The sequence below is a fragment of the Hyla sarda genome, chromosome 5 (genome assembly GCF_029499605.1).
Source record: "Hyla sarda isolate aHylSar1 chromosome 5, aHylSar1.hap1, whole genome shotgun sequence".
NCBI lineage: Eukaryota > Metazoa > Chordata > Amphibia > Anura > Hylidae > Hyla > Hyla sarda.
The window spans coordinates 281,852,807-281,865,797 of NC_079193.1; the positions used below are offsets into that span (position 1 = coordinate 281,852,807).

The window sequence follows — 12,991 nt, forward strand, 5'->3', positions numbered from 1 at the left end:
GGGGGCGGTGGCCGTGATGTTACGAAGGGGCGAGGCCGTGATGTCATGACCCCTGTCGCCCGCACCCAGCGTTCTAAATAAACCCAGGGCGCTGTACAGCGATCTTGGGGGTCCCAGCCATCTTATCCCCTATCTTTTGGTTTATCCCTTTAAAGAGGACCCATAGTGCCTCCTCCCCCATTTCCAACATGTAAGTGTTTTTACTAATTAGTTGACTATCTTCCCTAACTTAAAGGGGTTATCCACCATAAGGTGATTTTAGTACGTACCTGGCAGACAGTAATGGACATGCTTAGGAAGGGTCTACTCTTTTTTTGGGGATAAATGTCTATGTTGTGAGATTACCATAACACTGTGGCTAGCTTTTTGTGAACTAGTATTTCCTGTTTGACTTTTCTTTTTTTTTTTTTTTTAACTACAAATCCCACAATTCCATTTTCCTCCCTCCCACACATCAGCCACCCCATCCATTGAAACATAAATGAGCTGCAGACCTGTGGTTTTCATTCAGGGTGAATTAGTTGTAGATTGATCTCTCTCCCACCAAGCGATCACTCCACCCATTGAAGCAGACAGGCTCCCTGTCATCAGCTGACTAGTGAGTCAGGTCTCGGCCGCATTGCAACCTGGGAAAAATCTGAGACTACAGTCATTTTGTATGCTGTTAAAAATAAATAGTGGAGTGAAAATCACATAAGAATTGTGAGAAAACCGTCACACACAGGTACAGACACTGTATTATGAACTACACCGACTTTACAGCCCCTGTAGCATAGTCAAATAAAAAAAAAAATCCTGGAATACCTCTTTATCAAGGACAAACCTTTTATGCAGGAGTTTTCAGACATTACCCTGCATGTCTACCATTCCATTGTCTTTTATAGTAACAGACTACACTTTAACATATTATGTTATCCATGTAAAAAAAAAAAAGAAAGAAAGCTCAACTCATTATAAGAATGTTAAAATTTGTGAGGATATATGATTTAGATTTTTTATTAACTGTAAATAGATTTCTACTGCCATGTTGTCAACAACAACTCGGATAATTAGTTTCTTGGTTATATCTGTTTCATCGCTTTGAGGGTGTTCTAAAAAGTTACAAACACCCCTTATTTATTGGTTTACATCATAGATGCATAATGTAGCATTGCTGTTCTTTTCCAGGTGATAAATCAGGAACACTCATTTTAAATATATCAGAGGTGCATGAAGAGTGCTCTATGCTGGTTGCACTCTGTGAGCAATTGACAGATATTCAGATTGATGGTAATACTGGTAACACTAAGGATATAACAAAGCTGAAAGCTCTGTTCAGTAGACAAACGGCTGCTCAACTCAGACTGGAACCAAATGACACCATCTATATCTATCCACCCTGGTAGGTGTATCCTGTTAATAGTACTTGTGCTTTTATTTTTATTTTTTTTTTGCTTTTGAAACTCCCATTTTGCTTTTAAACAACCATCTTCAATGTACCCATTTGTAACTAAACACTTTAGAGAAAAAGGTATGTGTTGTGATGGTTTGAAAAAGGTTTTTCAGTTGCAATCTACAAGTCCAAATGCACTTCAAACTCTTTATGTATTCCAAACAATTTCAAATACAGCGATAAAAGACAAGCAATACGTATAATTTAATACATTTTGAGTCCTCCCTGACCTTGCTCTCTAATACCGCACAAAACCTATATGGGGGAGATTTATCAAAACCTGTCCAGAGTAAAAGTTGCTGAGTTGCCCATAGCAACCAATCAGATTGCTGCTTTCAGTTTTGAATAATAGATTTCTCATATCAGTAGATGTAACAAGAAGGAGCGGTTGTTGCGTTTAATTGTTTTCAACTAAAAGAGAATATATTCAGTGTTTATCAGGAAGTTCATACTAAATAAATTGCATATATATTATTAGATAGAACTAGTTTGAAGCTATATATTGCAATACTTTTAACTTTGAACATATAAAGATATAAATATCTCAATGGCACTTACTCCAAAAGCAATAGAAGTCTCATATAGTAAGCTTGTAATAAATCACTGCAGGTACAACAAAGGTCCTATGTAGATGCAATGCAGATGACGAAAATGCTGATATCCTTCTACTTTATTTGTCCACAGTAAGTGATGCCAACTTGAGAGGCTATATTAAAAAAAAAATATATATATATATATATATATATATATATATATATATATATATATATACAGTCATGGCCGTAAATGTTGGCACCTCTGAAATTTTTTCTAGAAAATGAAGTATTTCTCACAGAAAAGGATTGCAGTAACACATGTTTTGTGATACACTTTGTGTGTATTGGAACTAAACCAAAAAAGGGAGGGAAAAAGCAAATTGGACACAATATCACGCCAAACTCCAAAAATGGGCTGGACAAAATTATCAGCACCCTTTCAAAATTGTGGAAAATGAGATTCTTTCAAGCATGTGATGCTCCTTTAAACTCAACTGGGCCAAGTAACAGATGTGGGCAATATAAAAATCACACCTGAAAGCAGATAAAAAGGAGAGCAGTTCACTTAGTCTTTGCATTGTTTGTCTGTGTGTGCCACACTAAGCATGGACAACAGAAAGAGAAGAAGAGAACTGTCCCTTGAGGACTTAATCAAAATTTGGGAAAAATATCAACAATCTCAAGGTTACAAGTCCATCGCCAGAGATCAAGATTTGCCTTTGTCCACAGTGAGCAACATTATCAAGAAGTTTGCAACCCATGGCACTGTAGCTAATCTCCCTGGGTGTGGCCGGAAGAGAAAATTTTATGAAAGGTGTCAATGCAGGATAGTCCGGATGCTGGATAGGCAGTCCCAAACAAGTCCCAAAGATATTCAAGCTGTCCTGCAGGTTCAGGGAGCTATCCGTCGACATTTAAATGAAATGAAATGCTATGGCAGGAGACCCAGGAGGACCCCACTGCTGACACAGAGACATAAAAAGCAAGACTACATTTTGCCAAAATGGACTTGAGTAAGCCAAAATCCTTCTGGGGAAAGATATTGTGGACAGATGAGACGGGGAGCTTTTTGGTAAAGCACATCATTCTGCTGTTTACCGAAAATGGATTGAGGCCTACAAAGAAAAGAACACAGTACCTACAGTGAGATATGGTGGAGGTTCAGTGATGTTTTGGGGTTGTTTTGCAGCCCCTGGCACTGGGTGCCTTGAATGTGTGCAAGGTATCATGAAATCTGAAGATTACCAACGGATTTTGGGTCACACTCTACAGCCCAGTGTCAGAAAGCTGGGTTTGCGTCCGAGAACTTGGGTCTTCCAGCAGGACAATGACCCCAAATATACATCAAAAAGCACCAAGAAATGGATGGCAACAAAGCGCTGGAGAGTTCTGAAATGACCAGCAATGAGTCCAGGTCTAAATCCCATTAAACACCTGTGGAGTGGTATTAAAATTGCTGTTGGGAAAAGGAGCCCTTCCAATAAGAAAGGCCTGGAGCAGTTTGCAAAGGAAGATTGGTCCAACATTCAGGCTGAGAGGTGTAAGAAGCTTATTGATAGTTATAGGAAGCGACTGATTTCAGTTATTTTATCCAAAGGGTGTGCAACCATATATTAAGTTAAGGTTGCCAATAATTTTGTCCAGTCCATTTTTGGACTTTGGTGTGACATTATGTCCAATTTGCTTTTTTTCCTCCCTTTTTTTTTGTTTAGTTCCAATACACACAAAGGGAATAAACATATAGCAAAACATGTGTTACTGCAATCCTTTTCTGTGAGAAAGGATTGCAGCCATGACTGTAAAAATGTAGCTAGCCCGCACTTCACATCCCAATAGCTAGCACTATGTCTGTGATACATATATATATATATATATATATATATATATATATATATATATATACAGTGGTCCCTCAACATACGATGGTAATTCGTTCCAAACGACCCATCGTTTGTCGAATCCATCGTATGTTGAGGGATCCGTGCAATGTAAAGTATAGGAAGCTGTACTTACCTGTCCCCACCGCTCCGCACCAGGTCCTCACCGCTCCTGCTGCTGTTCCAGGGGCTCCCGATGCTGTCCCGCTGCTTCGGTGTCTTCTTTGCGATCCTCCGGTGTCTTGCGCATCTTCTGCAGGGTCCGGGCCTCGCTTTCCGGTGACGTTATTACGCTGCTGCGCCGGCGCGGCATGCGTAGTGACGTAATAACGACGCCGGAAAGCAAGGCCCGGACCCTGGAGAAGATGCGCAAGACACCGGAGGATCGCGAAGTGGACCCGGAGCAGCAGGAATAGGTAAGCGAACCTGCCAGGGATGCTTAAACTGCTATCCGACAGCAGCTTAAGCATTTTACGCTGTCGGATAGCAGTTTATGCGATGGCCCCGACATATAAAAGCATCGTATGTCGATGCTGACATCGACATGCGATGGCCTCTGAGAGGCCATCGTATGTTGATTTTATCATATGTCGGGGCCATCGTAGGTCGGGGGGTTACTGTATATATAGTTAGGTTTGAACGGCAGTTAGTTTGTGTCAGTTACCTGATCTTTCCCTGCATTATATCCACGGTGCAGTTCCTTACTTTGGCACTTTATTAAGGTCCAATTGGAGGGGTCTGGAGCGACAATGGGCCTAGAGGCTGGGAGATCTGCCCCAGCCGGAAGCGTCTCACAGCCAGCAGCACTGATGGAGGCTACAGAAAATCAAAATCTGATCTGTGAGTGATGTCACTTCTACAGGGGCGTAGGGCCAAAAAGCATCTGACTCGTTTCGGAAAGGGAATGCTTTCCTTCATTCTCATAAAGGAGAAGCACTAGCTCAGTATATATATTTTTCTATATAGCCTCTCAAGTTGGCATCACGTACTGTGGACGAATGTAGTAGAAGGATATTGGCATTTTCATCCTCTGCATCGCATCTACATAGGACCTTTGTTGTACCTGCAGTGATTTATTATAAGCTTACTATATGAGACTTCTATTGCTTTTGGAGTAAGTGCCATTGAGATATTTATTTTTTTATGTTAAGAGCTAAAGGTATTGCCAGATACAGTTTAGAACTAGTTCTATCTAATGATTTATGTTCAATTTTTTCAGATGAATTTACTGATAAACACTGAATGTATTCTCTTGTAGTTGAAAACAATTAAACGCAACAACCGCTCCTTCTTGTTACATCTACTGACATAAGAAATCTATTTTTCATCTATATGAGAGTCTTATCGTGAAGAAACTAAGTGTTATCACTATATTAATTAGTAAAACGGTAAACACCTGTAAGAGCTACTCACATATTTTTATTAGTTATTCAAACCTTTTTAGTGGCTATAGCAGGGATCCACTAAGTAGTATCTTGGCAGCTTTACAGTGTTAAACAGCTCAGCGCTGGTATTAGATATATAATCTTATAAATTCTAAAGGGAGTCTCTAAAAATACAACCTGATAAAATGGAAAAAAAACATGACTGACCATAGCAGGCTGTAACAGTAAACCATGGGACCTTAAGTGGGCACTGTCAGATACTAAAACTTTTGATATGTTGTAAAGCATGCAAAACCAATAGGAAAAAGCCAGTCAAACAACTGCCCAACCCCCCCTGCCTGTTTGGACACATAATAATGCCTGCATGGACACAGCAAAAACAAAAATGTAGCCAGCACCTATACCCAATACACGGAATCACGCTGCTGTGGCAAGTACAAAACATGTAAAAAAAAGAAAATGGCAGAAGCACACTTGGTCAACAAAATGGAGGCTCTTAGCGCACTTTTTGATAAAAATGTGTCCCCTCCCCCCCATCCACCACGTGGAGGTGGCCTCATATCGGATGGGACCCTAACACTCACTCACCTCTGCTGGGCATGCAGCCTCTGACTGGGTGACATGTTGGATCCAAACCACCTCCTGTGAAATAGGGGAGTGGATGCTTGGCTACAGAGGGAGCCACTCCCCCCAAATTGAACAGCAAAAACAAAAGAACAAAAATGTAGCCAGCACCTATACCCAATACACGGGTGCACGCTGCTGTGGCAAGAACAAAACATGTAAAAAAAGAAAATGGCAGCAGCACTCTTGGTCAACAAAATGGAGGCTCTTAGCGAACTTTTTATATCAAAACGTGTCCCTCCATCCACCACGCGGAGGTGGCCTCATATCGGATGGACCCTAACACTCACAAACCTCTGCTGGCCATGCAGCCTCTGACTGGGTGACATGTTGGATCCACTATCAGTCCAAACCACCTCCTGTGAAATAGGGGAGGGGATGAACAGCTACAGAGGGGGCCTCTTCCTTGATTCACAGCTGTGAGTGCAGGGCTCACAGCTGGAGGAAATATCCGCCCACTGTCAGCTTGTGTCCCGCTACTGTCAGTGAGGACAAGCTGGGAGTTGTAGTTTTGCTAATACTAGGGGAGATGTGAGCAGACAGCATACTGAGGGAGGGGGAGGAGACCTGCACAGTGAGGCCACGCCCCCTCCCTTTGAGAGGAATTCAGACTAGTGAGCTAAATTAAAAGTGTAATAAAAAAAAAATAAAGGTGCTAGACACATAAAATTTTGATATACATGGTCAGGATTAGGTACTGAGTGATATATTAACCCCTTAAGGTAGTGAAATAAAACATAACCTATATAAAATTTGTATATGTGTAATCATATTGACCTAGAGAATAAAGTTAACTTCTCATCATTTTTACCTTAAAGTGCACTGCATAAAAACTAGACTCCAAAAGTTGCTAGATGTGGGTTGTTTTTTATTCAATGTCACTTTACAAATATTTTTTTACTATTTTAAAGGGGTACTCCGCCCCTAGGCATCTTATCCCCTATCGAAAGGATAGGGGATAAGATGTCAGATCGCGGGGGTCCCGCCGTTGGGGACTCCCGGGATCTCGGCTGCAGCACCCACCTGTTGCGGCTTCCGGCAGCGCTGGAGGTTCTCATCCTAACGCCTCACGACCAGGGTGACGGGAGATCGTGACGTCATAACTCCGCCCCGTATGACATCACGCCCCGCCCCCTCAATGCAAGTCTATGGGAGGGGTGTGGCATCCATCACGCCCCCTCCCATAGACTTGCATTGAGGGGACCGGGCTTAATGTCACACAGGGGCGGAGTCGTGATGTCACGATCTCACGTCACCATGGTCGGGAGCCGAAGCCTCCATCGTTTCCGGAAGCCGCAACAGGTTGGTGCTGCAGCCGAGATCCCGGGGGTCCCCAGCGGCGGACCCACGCGATCTGACATCTTATCCCCTATCCGTTGGATAGGGATAAGATGTCTAGGGGCGGAGTACCCCTTTAATGTAAATTGTGAGGTAAAACAAATTAAAATTGGTCCTGCATCAAACAATTCCTCATTTGGCTCTTTAGATGAACAATGTTAAGAGTTATGGCTTTTAGAAGGAGTCCTTAAATGGGTATTCCATTGGAAACATCTTATCCCCTATCCAAAGGATAGAGGACAGGGATGGGGAATTCCTATTGCCCCGCGCTCGGGACATGCAGTTCCGGGCACTGGGCAGGTGAATTTTTTAGGCTCTTAGCCCTGCTTCGGGCAAGCAGGGCCGGACCTGAAAGCCCCCGACAAGCACAGCGGTGCTCAAAGGGTGTATGGAGCGGGCTCCAGACTCATGCCCGCTTCATACTCTGTAGCCCCCAGCTGTTTTCAGTAGCCGGGGGCCGCCGCTAATAGCCAGCATCCAGCGATCACCACGGATGGCTATTAACCCTTTATATCACCTCTGTCAAAGCAGACAGCGGCATCTAAAGGGACATGTGAATGCTCCCTGGTGGGCTAGTGGGGTGGATGAGACCAATACTACCAGTATACAAGGAGGAATATTTTCACCATAAATATTACCACCATACTGTTACTGACCAAATCCTGTATACGGAGACTAATACTACCAATAATACCAATATTCAAGTGAGAATCATACTGCCACACCATGACTACTACCATTACCACCACATAGTGACTGTATGAAAACCACTGAAGATAGACCAATATCCCCCATACAAAGCCCATATAGTAGTGACTTTTGCTCTACACAGGCACTGCAGACTGTGTAAGTGATTACAGTGCACTTACATCAACTGACTCACAGGAGGCGTCTTCTTGGAGTCAATATCTTCTCTTTTCTTCTCGGTCTTGCTCAGACTGTCATGAATTCTTCTTCCAACCGTGAGTCGTCACCACAGAATCTGCCAGACAACAAGCATATTAGGCTGCACACTTTTTAAGCACGTTCCCCACCTGTTCTTTACCCTCAGTGCCCTAGTTAATGCCCCAGTAGGTAGGAAATCTCCCCAATAAGGTAGAAGTCCCCAGTAGGTTGGTAATGCCCCTAGTAATGCTCCCTGGTAGGTAATGCCCCCAGTAGGTAGGTTGTAGGTAATGCCCCCAGTAAGTAGTGCCCCCAGGTAAGTTATGCCCCCAGTAGGTACCAGGTAATTCCCCCAGGTAGGTTGTAGGCAATACCCCCACAGGTAGGTAGTAGGTAATGTCCTCATTAGGTAGTGCCTTCGCAGGTAGATAATACCCCCAGTAGGTAGTTGGTAAGGCTCAAGATAGGCAATATCTCCAGTAGGTAGTGCCCCCAGGTAGTTAATGCCCCTAGTAGGTAATGCCCCTAGTAGGTAGTGCCCCCAGTAGGTAATGCCTACTACTGGCAACCTCTGAGATGACTTTAAAGTACCTGCAGCCCATCCTGCAGTCAAAGTAAATAGGGGTTTGGGGCTAGACTTTGGGTTAGGGGCTGGTGGCGGGCCCCCATTCTGCCGTTTAAGTAGGCTGAAGGTAAATAAAAAATAAAACAATGATGGTCCCCCTCTCAGCACAGTTCCTCAGGCACCTGGGTGCCTGACCTGTCAGTCTGCCCCTAAATATAAGATGGATAGATAGATCACAGCACACGAAAATTGGTGAAAAAAAAAACGTTGCTGTTTATTCCATATTAAAAAGAAGTGTCTCACAGCAAGCTACTTTTCAACCAGCTCTCCTGGTCTTTCTCAAGCATAGTACAAATAAATGACCACCACACAATATATAAGGAGACCATTTAAGTTCCTAAGTGAATTCATTATCTATGAACATGACATTATACATATAATATACTAAGTGTATATGTGCAATAATTATATAAAATGCAAACATCGTCCATTCTGTTATCATAAAGTGCAATACAAAATCTCAGTGTCCAGAGCGTGATAAAATATATTATTATTAATGATTAAAATCAATGCACCTGAAAATAATAAATTACATCATTATAACATCATTGGGGATAGGGAAGCATCACTCACTGGGATCTGAAATTAGCATAATGTAATCGCAATTGTCTTGTTAGCGTGGTGTAAACCAAGTGCGGATGTGCAATTTCATTCTCATACCATAGACCAAAAACACAGTGTAGCTAAACACCAATTGGTATAAAGCATATGCGTCACCTTGGTGATCGCTCTCCCCGCTCGCAGGGCATGGACAGCCAGACCTTCCGAAGTTCGTACAGCCATCTTATCTATGGCAATGCTCCGAACCAATATAGGGAACTTATGGTCAAAATAAATATAGGAAACTTATGAACAAAAGATACCAGCCAAATGTGAGAAGAGTAAGGAAGGCATAGCTAAATCAGTGTGTGGCATAATTATGTTAGGTAAAGGACACAATCGGACCCAGGCTCCACATTCATACCCACAATGGCATACAAAATAGAATTAAGGATAAAGTGCCACACTAGTCCACAATATCCTCATGGATAAATGAAGCACTATGTGCACGATTCCAGGAAATCATAACCAAGATAGATAGATATGAGAGAGATGGATGGATGGATGGATGGATGGATAGATAGATAAATAGACAGCTAAAAAAAATTAAGGGAACACTAAGATAACACATACTAGATCTGAATGAATAAACTAATCGTATGAAATACTTTCGTCTTTACATAGTTGAATGTGCTGACAACAAAACCACACAAAAATTATCAATGTAAATCAATTTTATCAACCCATGGAGGTCTGGATATGGAGTCACACTCAAAATCAAAGTGGAAAACCATACTACAAGCTGATCCAACTTTGATGTAATCTCATTAAAACAAGTCAAAATGAGGCTCAGTAGTGTTTGTGGCCTCCACGTGCCCATATGACCTCCCTACAACGCCTGGGCTTGCTCCTAATGAGGTGGCGGATGGTCTCCTGAGGGATGTCCTCCCAGACCTGGACTAAAGCATCCACCAACTCCTGGACAGCCTGTGGTGCAAAGTGGCATAGTGGATGGAGAGAGACATGATATCCAAGATGTGCTCAATCGGATTCAGGTCTGGGGAACAGACGGGCCATTCCATAGCATCAATGCCTTCCTCTTGCAGGAACTGCTGACACACTCCAGCCACATGAGGTCTAGCATTGTCTTGCAATAGGAGGAACCCAGGGCCAACCGCACCAGCGTATGGTCTCACAAGGGATCTGAGGATCTCATCTCGATACCTAATGGCAGTCAGGCTACCTCTGGCAAGCACGTGGAAGGCTTTGCGGCCCCCCCAAAGAAATGCCTCCCCACACCATTACTGACCGCCAAACCGGTCATGCTGGAGGATGTTGCAGGCAGCAGAACGTTCTCCATGGCGTCTCCAGACTCTGTCACGTCTGTCACATGAGTTCAGTGTGAACCTGCTTTCACCTGTGAAGAGCACAGGGCGCCAGTGGCAAATTTGCCAATTTTGGTGTTCTCAGGAAAATGCCAAACGTCCTTCACGGTGTTGGGCTGTAAGCACAACTCCCACCCGTTGATGTCAGGCACTCATACCACCCTCATTGAGTCTGTTTCTGATCGTTTGAGTGGACACATGCACATTTGTGACCTTCTGGAGGTCATTTTGCAGGGCTCTGGCAGTGTTCCTCCTGCTCCTCCTTGCACAAAAGCAGTCCTGAGTTACCGGTACTGCTGCTGGGTTGTTGCCCTGCTACGGCCCCCTCCACATCTCCTGATGTACTGACCTGTCTCCTGGTAGCAACTCCATGCTCTGGACACTACGCTGACAGACACAGCAAACCTTCTTGCCACAGCTCGCATTGATGTGCCATCCTGGATGAGCTGCACTACCTGAGCCACTTGTGTGGGTTGTAGACTCAGTCTCATGCTACCACTAGAGTGAAAGCACCACCAGCATTCAAAAGTGACCAAAACATCAGCCAGGAAGCATAGGAACCTAGAAGTGGTCTGTGGTCACCACCTGCAGAACCACTCCTTTATTGGGGGTGTCCTGCTAAGTGCCTATAGTTTCCACCTGTTGCCTGTTCCATTTGCACAACAACATGTGACATTGTCAAGTCCTGAGTGTACAGTCTGATTGACTTGCAGTTACATTGTGTTGTTTAAGTGTTCCTTATATTTTTTTGAGCAGTGTAGATATATATGAGATAGATAGATAAATATGAGATAAAAAGATAAATAGATAGATATGAGATAGATAGATTGGATATAGATAGATATCAGTGTTTTCCAACCAGAGCGCCTTCAGCTATTGCAAAACTACAACTCCCAGCATGCCCATACAGCCAAAGGCATGCTGGATGTTGTAGTTTTGCAACAGCTGGAGGCACCGTGCTTGGGAAACACTGAGATAGATGGAAAGTAGAAAGATAGATAGAAAGTTACTTACTGTAAATGGCATCAGCTGTGGGCAGGGGAAGGCGTCCTCTTCCCTGGACATGGGCAGGTCAGTGTCTGTGGTGGACAACATGCTCCTGCTCCACCAATAGGACTGCACACAGGGGATCATGTGGGGAAGGAAGGAGGAGGAGTGTCCGTCTTTGCTGCCCTCTTCCTCCCAGAGAGTCAGTGCTGCCCCTACGCTGAAGGGCCTGAAGGGGGAAATTAAAAGAAAAGATGCTGGCAACAGCGGACCACCTATCAGACTCGGCCAGTGTCCAAACTGTCAGTCCCTATACCCTCCTGACGGCGGTCCTGGGCTTTGCAGGCAGGGGAACAGCCCGGCCCACGGATGGGCTGGCCCACCGGGAAAATGCCCGGAGTGCCCAATGACCAGTCCGGCCTTGCACCTCACACCTAGACTTATAATGTATTACAATCTGTGTGTTTGGTTCAAATTTTTATACAGTTGTATGTTGTAAAGATTTTTTTTTTATTATAAAGAAATAGACACAGCCATAAATGCTGAAAAATAACATTATTAGAACTGTAGATTATAGCTATGTTGTGACTGTGTTTGTCCTGGCATGATTCTAATACAATCCTTTTGTTCTGGCACTCAAGCAATAATAAATTACTATGTCCCTTAAATGTCAAGCACAAAATATGCATTTGGCTTTAGCATCAGAAGACAATGAAGGGGATACATTGGTGAGAGGAAAAAGACGAGACATTTAGCATCTGCTAGAAGTATTCTTTTTTTTGTTCTTCCTTTTCTCTCTCTTTTTTTTTTTTTTTTTTGTTTTGTTTGTTTTGGTTTTGTTCATTTCAACAAATAAACGTAGCGCATTAATCTTTCCCTAGTGTTGTGGGTATTCTGATATTTTGCTTTATTTATATGGATACACCTTAATAAAATGGGAATGGTTGGTGATATTAACTTCCTGTTTGTGGCACATTAGTATATGTGAAGGGGGAAACTTTTCAAGATGGGTGGTGACCATGGTGGCCATTTTGAAATCGGACATTTTGAATAGGAAGAGGGTCATGTGACACAATGATGTGCTTGGTTTTAACATAACTTTATTCTATCATGAGTTATTTACAAGTTGCTGACCACAAGTTGCCGATCCCACGACGACCAATCCACCTTCCAGGAAACTGTTCATCTAGGAATGCTTGGACCTGGCACGTTCTCTGAGTTTTTCCAGCAAGATGGTGCACCACCACATTATGGGTGTCAGGTCCAAGCATTCCTAGATGAACAGTTTCCTGGAAAGTGGATTGGTCGTCGTGGGCCAGTTGAATGGCCCTCAAGGTCTCCCGATCTGATCCCCTTAGACTTTTATCTTTGGGGTCA

The 12,991-nt window shown here is 43.3% G+C and overlaps 1 protein-coding gene across 9 annotated transcripts in view; it reads left to right on the top strand.

The window, feature by feature from the left end:
- SPIDR (scaffold protein involved in DNA repair) overlaps window positions 1-12,991 on the top strand; it is a 1,058,688-nt gene that overhangs the window by 307,456 nt on the left and 738,241 nt on the right. For all 9 annotated transcript variants that reach the window (XM_056521841.1, XM_056521842.1, XM_056521843.1 and 6 more), the window contains one exon: window positions 1,168-1,381. In XM_056521841.1, coding sequence (XP_056377816.1) covers window positions 1,168-1,381 — 214 coding nt within the window. The remainder of the gene's footprint in view (window positions 1-1,167; window positions 1,382-12,991) is intronic.